The sequence below is a fragment of the Balaenoptera physalus genome, assembly GCF_965194825.1.
Source record: "Balaenoptera physalus genome assembly, chromosome: 4".
Taxonomy (NCBI): Eukaryota; Metazoa; Chordata; class Mammalia; order Artiodactyla; family Balaenopteridae; genus Balaenoptera; species Balaenoptera physalus.
Genome location: NC_138891.1, coordinates 7,520,748 through 7,535,139, shown reverse-complemented (window position 1 = coordinate 7,535,139; position 14,392 = coordinate 7,520,748). Strand labels below are relative to the sequence as shown.

At 39.3% G+C, this 14,392-nt stretch overlaps 1 protein-coding gene across 1 annotated transcript in view; it reads left to right on the top strand.

The window, feature by feature from the left end:
* KCNH8 (potassium voltage-gated channel subfamily H member 8) overlaps nt 1–14,392 on the top strand; it is a 401,123-nt gene that overhangs the window by 150,273 nt on the left and 236,458 nt on the right. The window contains exon 3 of the mRNA XM_082460817.1: nt 6,985–7,116. Coding sequence (XP_082316943.1) covers nt 6,985–7,116 — 132 coding nt within the window. The remainder of the gene's footprint in view (nt 1–6,984; nt 7,117–14,392) is intronic.

Sequence of the window (14,392 nt, the reverse complement as noted above, 5' to 3'; positions counted from 1 at the left end):
GGGCTCGAACCCGTGTCCCCTGCATTGGCAGGCAGATTCTCAACCACTGCGCCACCAGGGAAGCCCCTAAATCCTGCTCTTTGACACTCATTAGCTGTGTGACCCTGAAGAAAATACTACACATCTCAATTTCCACATTTGTAAAATGTGCTTCAGTTTCTGATAATGTTGGTCAAGGTGATCAATGAGAAGTTTAGATGGAATACATACAAAGCTTGTGACTCAGTGTCTAGCATATAATGGAAGCTTAATAAATGACAGCTATCCCTAGGTCCTTGCTGTGTGCATTACATTGTCAGGAATCCCTTATCTGTTTCTCATTGGACCATTCGCAGTTATCTGGGCTCTTCCTCTAAACCTATCCCAGATGAATTTGTGGCTACCCATATGTGAAAAATTCTTTCAGTTATAGGTAAGAATTCTCTAAGTTTATCATCAAAATCTGTTTGGTTTTCTTAAAGCAAGTAATAACTCTATTGGTCAAAACTCCAGTAAATGATTTGTTGAGCAAGCATGTTGGAATTATTGACTAAAGCACATCTTGGAGATATTTTTTGGATCTCAAGTTCCCAAGCTCTTCTCGTTCCAAATTATTAGAGATTTCTAAGAGATGCCAATACATACTCCTGGGAGAGGAATAAAGTACTTTCATTTAAGGAGAAAGGAAACTTGGAACAAAATGGAAAGAGGAAGAAAAAAAAAAACTGGGCACATTCAATTCAGCTAAGCATCAGTTGATTTGTATCTATGCCTCCTTTCTTCCTTTCCTTTTCCTTTTCTTTCTTTCCCTCTTTTTTTTTAGTTACCCTAACTTAACATGGAACTTTTCTTAGAGTTTGCAATGGAATATCTGTGAGAATTTAAATCATGGAGAATACACACAAAGTGATCTCCCTAGAAATATGACCACATCACTCTTATCACCCAGTCCTGGACTCCTTTCATTTCTTATTCCAAATCTCTAGAGTTGCCAGAATCCCACTAAAAATTCCGTCATGCTTATTCTAGCAAAACTGAAAACAGGGATATGAGAAAAGGAAAAAAGAAGAAACTGTAATCCTACAATCCACCACTATGAATATTTTGTGTGTATTCTCCCACTCTATTTTTTTTCTATAAAGAAACAAATTTAAAGCACATTGTTTTCTGAGAGCCTCATTTTTCATCAAACGTTGAAACGAGAGGTGTCCTTAGCCACTGCCCGCTCAGGGAGGTCTCCAGCTGGCTCACTTCATGTCCCACCAACCCGACTCTACCCTCCACTGCTGCACAAGATGTTGGGGCCTCAGTGCATTAGGATCCTGGGGCATTTGGAGGAGGGTGTCCACCCAAGGCAAATTCACTGGGAACTGAGCACAGATCTGAAACACGTATAGACTGCACTATAGATGGATGGTCCTTGGAAGAAGTGTTCCTTGCAGATAAAGTGAAGCCGTTACCTACTATTTCACCAAAGAATCCTTGCTTTCATCACTTAAAACAGTACAAACACCAGGAAGTGCTGGGGAGGCTGCGGTAGGGCTTATCTCCCACGCAGCTCTGGGTGCTTTCTGGGACTTCCCCCTCCTTTTTAATCTGATCCTTATTTTCGATCACCTCTTCACACGACCCATCCCGTTCCTATTTACCTTTCTAGTTCCATGAAAATAGACTTTCCATATTGATAAAGAGTCTGGAATGCTATGCTAAATTTTAAGCAAGCTGTGATAAGCCATTGGGTATTTTTAATCAGGACACTCTATTTACACAGATTCTTGGAAGCAGCATGGGGAGAAAAGTAAAGGTAGGGAGAACACCTTTGAAGAGTGGGTGAAAGAACAAGGCAGAAACAACTGTGATAAGGAGGAGGGGCAGCTACAGCTCTGCGCAGACTCGCTTGAGATGCTCATCAATGCCCTGCGCTTTCTGCTACAGATACGAGGGTCCCGTCATACAGCCGCCATTAGCAGTGCCTTGTTTACACACCTGCAGCCCTTTGGCCACACCCTTCCCAATATTATATCCCCTGGACTAATTTCTAAAAATTGTCGAACCTGTTATCACACCATTGAGTACGTAGCACTGAGACAACGGTTGTAGAGAACAAGACCCATCAGATTTACTGTGAAATATGAGGAGCGCCTGAAAATGTTTAGGTCACGCGATACTGATGCTGTTAACACTCAAGATATTATATTATTGTAGCCATAATTTCAAAAACTAAAGGTCACACATATTTACCATTAAAAATCCAATCAAAATCCTGCTTGATACGAGGGACATGCTAAGGGTCCCCATCCCACTTTCTGCTGTTGTGTTAAATTGGGAAACACAACCTGTGTCCCATCATGGCAACACAGCCAGTCACTAAAGAGAAGGGAACGACTCACAACTCAATATTCTTTATATCTCTACCTCCTTGTATTAAGTTATTAAACCATGAACTCATACTAGAAACTTTTTCATTAGTGTTCGCTTATTGCAAAATATAATCTTTTAGGGGTATATGGAAAGCATATGTCTTCTTTCCATTGTAAATATTAGCAAGTCAAATTCTCTTGCACCCTTGTTTCCCAATGAAGGAAAAGAAAGTACCAAAAATGGAGACGTGGGACATTCCACCAGGTTTAAACTCTGCGTAATTATTTACGCGATTCCAAAAATACAGTTTACCATATAGGGTATAAACCCTGTATTCGCCCATGAATTGTATTTATCCATGGAAATTAAAGGTGTTACTAGCTTAAATCTTGGCAGAGACTCATCTGTTTTAGCATTCACCAACCCACACGGTAACTATGGCTGCTATATACAGAAGGAGTTAACATTGACACACACGTTCTGCCCTCTAACCCTGCTTTTAAGAATCCTTCCCGTCTCTGGATTGGAGGCTGAGGGGTTTTCTCCCTCCCTCCTTAAGGCTAAGAGAGATTTATTGCACCAGGCCTGGGGCGCTGTTGACTGAAAGACATTGCATGGTCATGACTGTACCCATGGGTAAGAGAGGAAGCAGCAGACCCTGGGTCATTGCTTTGAGTTATTACAGTCGTGCAAGGTTGAAGGTTTTGTCAGAGAGCCAGGGTGGAGAGGTTGAGGACAGCAGGGAAGGGAAGGCTAAGAGAGCAAAGTTAAGTGTGAAGGGTGTTGCTTTGAGCCTGATTGGTAGGTTTTAGCATCGATCCTCTTTTTCTGGAAGAAGAAGCAAGTGGCTTATGCTTTGCTTTCTAACTTTAGAGGTACCCAAAGCCATATTTGTAAGGAAGTTGGTGTGGATAAATATGAAGGAGCAGTTGAAGGAAGAAAGGAAGAGGGATAAAAGGAGGGACGGAGAAAGAAAGGAAGTAAAAGAGGAAGGAAAGGAGGAAGGAAGGAAGAAAGGGAGGGAGGAAGGAAGGAAGGAAAGGAGGAAGGAAGGAGGAGAGAGTGAGAGGGAGGAAGGAAGGAAGGAAAGGAAGAAGGAAGGAAGAAAAGGAGGAAGGAAGGAAAGGAGAAAGGAAGGAAGGAAAGAAAGAGGAAGGAAGAGAGGGAGGGAGGAAGGAAGGAAGGGAGGGAGGAAAAAAATAGGCCTATATGTCTCTTATGCTGTTTCCCTGATTCACTTTTTTGTCATGTATGTAATGGGGACGTTGACATTAGCTTAGCTCATGACAACTCATTACAAAATTTGAATTTAGAAGGACCCATATTAATGAAGTTTCTAATGAATTTATAAAATGTCAAAGATCACATCTCATTATAACTTGAAAGACAAATTTCAAAGTGATTTTTCAACTCTTCCAGAGCATGCTATGACATGACGCCCGTGCATCATGGCTGATTAGAGAATATTGTCATGTTGGCAGCTGTTTCCTTGGCTTTCACCTCATTTTGTGCTTTTGCTTTTCTTTAAAATACACTGGCACGTCTGTGAGGAGACTCTGTGGAGACAATAATGATGCTTGTCTGAGTGCAGAGATCGAATGATTTTCAGGAAAATTAATAGTCTCTGTTCTGATTTGGGTGATGTTCCGGCAAGGAAGTTGACAGAGCGATGTTTTAAAGTGTGAACCAAAATATTAGATTCATGCCATTCTCCAAGTCCCCACGATTACTGTCTCTAGGGTGTGATTGATAGCTTGGCCTGATGGTTCATTTTGTTCCTACCATAGCTACAGCATTAGGGAAGAAGGCTCCCAAGTTGAAATGGTAATCATAGGCAAAAGTTGGAAGTAAGAGCCATTCTGCGATGAGTGGGAGAGCGGTGCTTGGCCAGGGATATGGCTCATTTATGAGGTTTCTTCATTAATCATAGACAATAATGTTGACTTAACCATTTCATGTTTCTTGGGGTTACTATATCTACCCTGCACAGGAGGATGTGAGAACATTACAGTCGAAGGAATCTCGTTGCAGAAATGTTAACTGACTTCCCATGGCGACGTGGCTGGTTGATGTTGGAGCCCTGGTGATAAGCCATAGGTTCTAGGTTTTCTGGAGCCTGGTGATGGGGTATTGAGGTGGGATTGTTGTGGCATAGATATTTGGGAAGATGAATGAAAGGAAACCACGTGTCTGAGTCAAAAGAACAAGAAGGAAATCATGTTTAGTGAAACAATTAGATGGAGTAACATTTTCAAGGCATACTTTATAAGTAGCAGCACATTACACATACATTTATTACATGTGTACTTAACCACACATTTTCAACAAAAGTACCCCAGCAGCTATAGTAAAATACGATTTTTATGTCAGATGGGCGCTAAATACAAATCAGCTGCTCGTCTGGTGCTCAACTGAAGAAAAATGAGAGATTCCAAGGCTGGGTGGATATATCGCTGTGTTGGAAAGTGTGAGATCTAACACAGTATATACAAAACAAGTTAAAACATCAAAGATATTTCTGACTCTGTGTTATTTTTGTCGTATACCCAGCTTTGAAATCAATTCCCAAATAAGATGGAAATTCAGATTTTTTCCCATCAAAGGAAAAGTGTAGGAAAATTATGTGTGGCTAGATCAACAGTTTAGTTTTTAAGCAATAACTTTTTCATCAACTTCAAATTGGAATGCTTTTCAGTAGAAAATCTAGTACTGGAATTTTAATATATTTTTTAATGTGTATTTTGAAATATACAAAAACTTTTCAAAATATAAGCCTTAGGTTTGAACTTGAGTCTGTTAATGATATTTCTCATGGTTCTTTTGCTCAAAGAATAGAATTGAACTTGAGTATCACTTTTAAAATTAATTTTTATTGGAGTATAGTTGATTTACAATGTTGTGTTAGTTTCTGCTGTACAGCAAAGTGATTCAGTTTTACATGTACATATATCCACTTTTTTTAGATTCTTTTCCCATATAAGTCATTACAGAGCATTGAGTAGAGTTCCCTGTGCTATACAGTAGGTCCTTATTAGTTATTTATTTTATGTATAGTAGTGTGTATATGTCAATCTCAATCTCCCGATTTATCTCTCTCCCCCTTTACACCTTGGTAACCATAAGTTTGTTTTCTACATCTGTGGCTCCTTCTGTTTTGTAAATAAGTTCATTTGTACCATTTTTTTTAGATTCCCCATATCAGTGATATCATATGATATTTGTCTTTCTCTGTCTGGCTTACTTCACTCAGTATGACAATCTCTAGGTCCATCAATGTCACTGCAAATGGCATTATTTCATTCTTTTTTATGAGACTGAGTATCACTTTTAAGAATATGTTCTTGAAATAAAACATATACCCTGAAAAATACACACGAGTACAGAGTTTGATGACTTTCAAAACCTGAATACTACTATGCAATCAACATAAAGGTCATGAAAGATATGGACCAGCATCGCAGAACACCCTGACCCATGTCCCCTCCTAATCACAATCTCCCAAAGGTAACCACTAACCTGACCTCTTAAGCCCTAGATTTGTTTTGCCTGTGTTTGTACTTCATTTAAATGGATTCTACTCCTCTGTGTCTGGCTATTTTTTTTTTTTTTTAAATAATGTTAACTTCTTTTTTTTTACCTTTTTTTAAAAAAGGAATTCCTTTATTTTTATTATTTATTTATTTATTTATTTATTTTTGGCTGTGTTGGGTCTTCGTTTCTGTGCAAGGGCTTTCTCTAGTTGTGGCAAGCGGGGGCCACTCTTCATCGCGGTGCGCGGGCCTCTCACTGTCGCGGCCTCTCTTGTTGCGGAGCACAGGCTCCAGACGCGCAGGCTCAGTAATTGTGGCTCACGGGCCCAGTTGCTCCGCGGCATGTGGGATCTTCCCACACCAGGGCTCGAACCCGTGTCCCCTGCATTGGCAGGCAGATTCTCAACCACTGCGCCACCAGGGAAGCCCTGTCTGGCTATTTTTGCTCAACATTATGTTAGTGACATTCATCCATTCCCCTGTGGATTATTATATATCACTCGTTCGCATTACCATATAATGTATTGTGATAATATATCTTGATACTGCCAAACAGTTTTTAAAGTATATGTACTAACTGGCTAGGAGTCAGTAATGTAGGAGGGTTCAAATGACTTTGCATCATCCTTCCCAAAACTTGGTATTTTCCATCTTTTTTTCTTTTAGCCATTCTGGTGCACAAGCATTGATTTTTAAATTGACTAAATAAACCTCTAGCAAACTCATATCAAACAAAGGTCTTTATTTAGGAACCAGTGTGTGCTTCGGGCCGGGAAGGGGCAAAGGTTCATCAAGTGGAATGCTTCAACATCAATACATTCAAAGAAGAAATACAAATTTGAATGACATAAGCGGAAAGGTCTCAGCACAGACTAGTGGTTTTGTTTAAAATACTCCCTTATTTTCAGAGAAAGCACTTCATTTGGGAATGAAGAGATATGCATTAGAGGCTAGACATTTATGGAATCTGAAAACTGACATTTTTAAGATTTTGGGGGAGACTCGTGGGATAGGAGAAAACAGTAAGGACTTTATTAACTATACCACAAATGATGTGATTTTCATAGAAAAAACACAAGGCAGTGGTTGATTTGTATTTTTATTACCGTTGCAGGGTCTCCATTTTGGTGCCTATTGGACATTGTCCCTATAAAGAATGAGAAAGGAGATGTGGTCCTTTTTCTGGCCTCATTCAAAGATATAACAGATACAAAAGTGAAGATTACTCCAGAAGATAAAAAAGAAGGTTTGTACTGTTTTCAGAAAACATTGACAGATGGAGTAACATTTTGAAATTGTTTATTCAAAAACTCTGGTAGGAAAAAAATATGTTTTTAATAACAGCAACAGATAAATATTCATAACTCTTAGCAGTCAGTATTTGGTGCCTATCCCCAAATCACAGAGACTCACATGAATTTGCATTTTCCTCTTTGTAATAAAAACTCACTTGATAGGAGCCAGAAGTTTATTCTCCTGTTCGAGGAGGATGAGGATGGGAAAACAATTTATCAGAATACACAGATTCACACCACCTTGTTTTATCAGGGAAAAATATACATTGATAGCAATAAGTGAAGTTAAAATGATGTGATTAAAAATACTGCTCTCAGTTTCATCTAATGTGCAGTGGTTCAGAACTTAGAAGTGCAACATTTCATTTTATATCCAAAATCCAGAACTCAAGTTTAGTGCTTGTTAGAGTGGAACGTTGCAAATGCATATCTGTATTTTGCAATAATAATTTGTTTTAAGACAAAGACAAGCTCTTCAATGATCTTTAAAGTATTCTAAGACTTTATATTGCTTACTTTATAGCTTCTGTCTATAGTTTCTGAGGAAATACCCTGCATTCATGTAAGCAGACAAAAAGTAACACTGAAGAAAATGCCCATATTATTTCATTTAAACAAAAGTAGGATTAGATATTTTGGCGACCAGAGAAAAGGCAATTGTCATTGTAGGGATTTCCTGTATATTAAGTTCTTTATGAGAATCAGCTCTTTGATGTTTCAACAACTATGTCTTTTTAAAAATGTGTGTGAGTGTTTTAAATACATTATGTCTTTTGAAATGACAACACAAATTGAGAACTATTTGGTGCCCCGCCCCCACCCCCCAACTTCTATCATTTGGAATGTTTGCAAATGCAGGACTGTTTTCTTGTGTATTTGCATAACTAAGCACTGTGGCATATTTTACATACAGGAGGGGCGAGCAGTCTTATACTTAAAGTTACTTGGATATTAGAGCACGTGTAATACCTGTCCAATGGGAGAAAAATGTGGAAATCGGTGTGCGTGGTTTTTGGTTTTGTTTTTACTATTTTCCTTGCTGTTATAGGAAAACAAAAGGTAAGTATGAACTGTATTTACTCAGAACACTTCTTATACCAAATGTAGGTTTTTTCCATACCAACAACCAGTTCTGCAACTCTCTGGACTCCAGCTGGGTGTCCTATAATTTAATTCAGGTCTGACACTAAGTACTTGGATTTAGTGTCAGAGTGCACAGGTATAAGGGCCCACCCTAACTGCAGATGCCGGTCACAAGTGCGGGGTGCCTGGGGCCCACACACTTCTCCAGCTTGGCTACAATGTTGGGAATTTCACAACCCTCCCCATCCTTTTCAGATATGATAATTTGCTACAACAGCTCACTGAATGCAGAGGAACACTTCTGTTATTGTAAAGGCTCTAACTCTGGAACAGCCATAGAGAAGAGATGCCTAGGGCAGGTGTAGGGAAGAGGGCCTGGGGCTGCTGTGGTTTCCCTGGGCGTGCCACCCTCCCAGCACCTGGATGTGTTCATCAGCTCTCCTGCTCAGGTGTTTAGTAGGAGTTTTCATGGAGGCTTCATTACATAGGCAAGATTGATTACATCACTGGCCATTAGTGATCAACTCATTCTTTAGTCCTGCTCCCCTCCCCAGAAGGTCAGGGAGTGGGGCTAAAAGTTCTGGCCCTCTAATCTTGCCCTGGTCTTTCTGGCAATGTGTTGTCCTGCTGAAGTAATCTAGGGTACCATCCCCTTCCCCACCATCAAATATTTATTAGCACATAAAAGACACTCATCCCTCCAGAGATTCCAAGGGTTATAGGGTTGTGTGCCAGCAACAGGGACAAAGACCAAGTACATTTTTTATTATGCCACCATAAGGATTATTTGAATAACATTATTATTTATGTGTTAAATATATATGTGTATATATTATGTACACTCATATGCATAGATAGATACATAAAACTATCTTTAGAAAGAAATATGGCTTTTTTTTTTGGCTTCAAAGTGGGCAGTTTAATCAACCTGACTTGCTTTGAACATGAAGATATAACTAATGGTTTTATATAATTTAGGTCATCATCTTTGTCTTGTGTTTCTGGTGTCTGTAGATAGGGGTGAAATCCCCCTTTTGGAAGACTGCAATGGATAAAAGGAGTAAAAATATACTTATTCATTTGGGGTTTGAAAGAACTCAGTACAAACACTCCTTTTCCCCACCCAAGTTCTGAGCCAACTGAGAAAGAAACAAGAGTAAGGCAGATGGGAGACCAACACATCACCTTTATTTCTGAAGAAACCGATAACAGAGAATGTGGCATATTATCAACAGCAAGTGGACTTCCTCCGAGTGAGCCCAGATTTAGGCAAAGTTACCTCCCAATGGGAGCTATACTGGGGCAGAGACAGAGCTCCCTCTGGTATAACTTAAAGCTTGGAGGACCGGAGCAGAACAGGTGCTTCCCAAAGGCAGCTGCTCCCTAAAGAGAGGAAAGAGCAAGGGCCACGCCATATATGCCAAGCTCAATCATATTAAATTCCTCCTCTTCCCCTGGGAAAGATTGAATAAAGGAGCAGTACAGAGGCCAGGTGTGTTACACTAGCAGAGCTGCTTTCCCAGGAAAGCTTGCACCTGCCTTTTGGGGGTAGAGGGCACGCATTTGAATACCCTATGGAACCAGTAACAATTCTTCTAATCCAAGGTTCCATCATAAAAAAGAGTTTTACATTTCTATTTAAATAAATATATTAAACTATGCTTAATAATAGTCCCATTTTTTTTACAGAATATGTAAAATATGAAGACTGTCTCTTGCAAGGTTTAAAGAAGAAAAACAAAAAACACTTTTAACATTAATTGTATAAGGCAGAATATGTTTTAGAAATTTTGAAATATTTGATAGTAAGTCTCTAAATCTTTTTATAGCTTTATGACTTTGTTCCTCAAATGATTATTATTTCATATGAAATTAAGTGTTATTTCTAATATATATTGAACACTCAAGAATATTTTCTTTTCTGTTGCTAAGTTATAAATGTCCCACAAAACTATGTAGTATTTTAATAGAGGCAAAGTAACTATTGTAAGCCAGCATAGTTATAAAATGATCATAAAATACATATATATATTTCTGTCTTTTTTTTAACTTGCTCTTAATAGGGTAAAAATACCTTAAAATTCGCCAATTGATGGCATGTCTTGCAGGAAAGGCACACCTTAGCGTATGATATTTTTAGAACTTCAAGATGTGTTTGAAAACTCTTAAAATGTCTCTGTGTAATTGGAGCAGTATTGTATCTCTGCACTAGAAAACTCGAGGTGAGCATGTAGCCTGATGTGACCCGATATCAGATGTCATACGAATGCATCTCTGAAGATCATCTGAGTTGTAGAAATACGGTTTGTGTTAATTAAATTAATTCCCTACCAAGGCTCATATGATGGACTTCGCTTAAGAGATATAAATTGTACTTCTTTTTTTAAAAAAATGCTTTAATCAGTAACGTCTACATTGTTCTGGGGTTTATTTGAAAGGAGGAAAAACATATTTTATAGAAAAAACTAGCAAGGTATGGGATACAGTGGACAGCATTGATGGAAGATTGGCATAAAATGCAAAGTACTGTTTGGACACTCAGTTTTCAGCTGCTGATCTGGGATGTTTTTGTGTGTGTGTGTGCGTGTGTGCGTGATTGAGAGAGAGAGAGACTTAAGCAGAAATCTGGTGATTTTAAGCACCTTTTAAATTCCTTCCTTTTTTTTTTTTTTAAGATTGATTGATTGATTGATTGCTATGTTGGGTCTTCGTTTCTGTGCTAGGGCTTTCTCTAGTTGCGGCAAGCGGGGGCCACTCTTCATCACGGTACGCGGGCCTCTCACTATCGTGGCCTCTCTTGTTGCGGAGTACAGGCTCCAGACGCGCAGGCTCAGTAATTGTGGCTCACGGGCCCAGTTGCTCCGCGGCATGTGGGATCTTCCGAGACTAGGGATCGAACCCGTGTCCCCTGCATTGGCAGGCAGATTCTCAACCACTGCGCCACCAGGGAAGCCTCCTTCCATTTTTTGACACATATTTCATTTCCATTCTAAAAAAAGTGTGTAGACCAATAACTTCTATATGTGTGTCTAGCATTACTGAGTTAATTTAACATGAGACCCTATTTACCTCTTTCCCTATAGAAATATCAGTAAGAAATATATTAATTTAATTGTGGATTAATAATGAATTAAGCAACTCAATCAATATTCATTGAGCACCCATTCTGCCTTCCGTATTGAATGATTGTTTGGAGATGTCAAAATGGGTACAGTGTGCTTTGTTTGGATCATCTAAACCTTAGCTTAAACCCCGGTTCCACACGTTTTGGCTGTTAGGCCTCAGACAAGCTGCCTTACCCTTTCGGAGACTAAGTTTCTTCACCTATAAAAAGGGGTAATCATACACGTCTACACTTACTTTAGGTATATAAGAGATAATATCTGCAAATCACGTGTCACAGAGCATACAGAACACACCCAAGAAGAAAAGAGTTGTGGCCATTGTTATATTCTACATGTTTTATAAAAATAGCTAGCTGTTATTGAGTCTGCTTCATACTGATGATTACTTAATTTGCTTCTCGTTATAACCCTATGAAATAGGAATTATTCCTATTCCTATTTACCAATGAATTTTAAGTAACTTGAGAAAGTCAACATAGTGAAAAATGGTAGGACTAGGGTTTACGCTTGTACAGACTCCAGAGTGTACATTCCTTCTATTGGTGTTTTTTTTTCTCCAAAGAGCTCATGATCTTATAAAGGAAATGGATCCAGTATTTGCAGTATACTATGTTCAGTGACAGTAGAGTGGCAGAAATGGTAAATTCTTCCCAGACAAGGTAAAAAGATAGCGTGGGGCCAGCAAGAATTGGAGCAGAGTCAAGGAGAACTTCACAGGGAAAATAATATTGAAGCAAAACTTGAAAGATGTGAGGAGTTTGATAAACTGAAAGGAAGGGATGTTAATTTCAGGAGATGAAATAACAAATAGCTGACCTTTGTTCAGAAGTAGTTTCTAAAAGTCAGGGTGTTGAATTTCAACTCTAGATAGGCAGGCATGGCTTAAAACGTAAAGATTTTATTATGTCTTTCTAAGGAGCTTAGATGGTGTGAGGATAGAGTTCAGAGTTATGACCGGTAGACCTTGACAGTAGAGATGAGGGAAAGGAAAGAGTTGATGAATCCCAAGTTTCTGGTTTGGGGACTGTTCTGGACTCACTGAAGCCCTAACCCCCAGGACCTCAGAATGTGACTGTATTTTGATATAGAGCCTTTGAAGAGGTAATTAAGGTAAAATGAGACCATTAGGGTAGAACTTAATCCAATCCAACTGGTGTCCTTAGAAGGAGGAGGTTTGGTCACAGAGAGACCGATACCAGGGCGCTCGTGCACAGAGGAAAGCCCACATGAAGAGAAGCGAGAGGGCAGAACTTCCTCTTTTAATTAAACAGATCTGCGCTTAGCTCAGGTAAGCAGGTTTTAAGTTCCAATTACTTAAGAATCAGCTTATGATGCTCCTCACAATTCACTTTCTAGCTACATACCATACCACCTTCTAAACCTTCTTGAAGTCTCTGGACAAGCCAAGCTGGTCTGTTCACGCTCAGCTAGTAAAACTCACACTTGCTTTCTCTCCATACCCTGGTCCTCAAATTTCCCCTCACCTGGAACATCTTTGTCACCCCTGTTTACCATGAAAATCCCACATCTTTTCTTTATAGTCATCTTACCTGAACCACCTTAGGTCATAGTGAGGGTCCTTCCCTTAGACTGATCTGTGCGTCGCTGCTGACCTAACACTTCTGACTTGTTTTTCCCACACCAGTGAGGGCCTTAAACTTGGCATCCTGCTTCAGCTGCCTTTCACTTTCCTACAGTACTTTACACGTAACAGACACTGAGTACAAACTTGTTGATTAATTAATGTTACGAAAGGACCTTTACCTATGTGACAGCACAGCTTCTTTTAAAAGTTTATTTTCCTCAGTTGCATGTGTCTCAATTTTCTAAACTTTTTTCACATGCTAATTTGGTTTTCTGCTCAAAGCAGTTGAGTAGAATAATATGTGCCTTGTTTATTTCTTGTAGGGTGTCCCAGATTTGGCTTGAAATGACGGTTGACACTGGGTTATTCATGATGTGCCAACAACATTATCAGTTGCCTCAAAACTGGGGGATTTTGATGACCATTTCTAAAAAATGACACTTCAAATTTGCCTTGAGAATTTAGGGGTTGATGTGTGAAGGTTTCCACGTTATCTTCAGTGATAATACAGATCCGGAGTCAAATGCAATGGCGTTTCTTGGTAGTCTAGCTTTTGGCGAGCAGAGCAGGTTGGCATGATTAAGGACACTGGCAAAGGCTTAAATTGCTCCTGTCTTTTCCTGTTGCTAAGTGGCTTCGGAAGAAATAATAATAATGAATAGCTGCACTCAACAATTAGATATGAATTGCATTTAACTACAAGAACCAGAAAACCTAACTAACGTGAGCTTAACTAAATAAGGGCTTATTTTTCTCGTATCTCGAAGAGTCTGGAGCTTAGAAGCCCATAGTTGGAACAGCAAAGCAGCAAGACTGGGGGTCCTGGGGCTCTTTTTGTCTTTCTGCTCTGCTGTCCTATTGTGCTGTTTGCCATCCTCATACTTGTCACCTCGTGGTAGTATGATGCCTGCTGCAGAGTGCCTTTCATTTACTGATTCTTTGCTCTAAGCCAGACAGATTGCACAAGGATCCCACAACGTGGAGCAATGAGACTTAGAGAGAGTACGGGAGGTGCCCAAGACCTCAGTGCTGTGAAAAGCTGGAGACAGGATGGAAGCCCAGGCCTCTCTGGTCTCAGAGCTCTGATTCTCCCGTTATGCCCTGGGGCATCCTGTGAGACAGATGAGAGATTAGAAATGAGGTAGACACAAGGGTGGGCTTGTCTCAATTCCTCCCCAAAGTCCCACACACGATTGTCAGTTCTTTTTACCATACTCAATTTTTTTGTATTAAAAGAAATTATTTTAACTGAAGTATAGTTTATTTACAATGTTGTGTTAGTTTCAGGTGTACAGCTAAGTGAATCAGTTATATGTATATGCATATATATACATATATATGTGTATATCTATTCTTTTCCACATTCTTTTCCATTATAATTATTAAAAGATATTGAATATACTTCCCTGTGCTATGTAGTAGGTCCTTGATGTT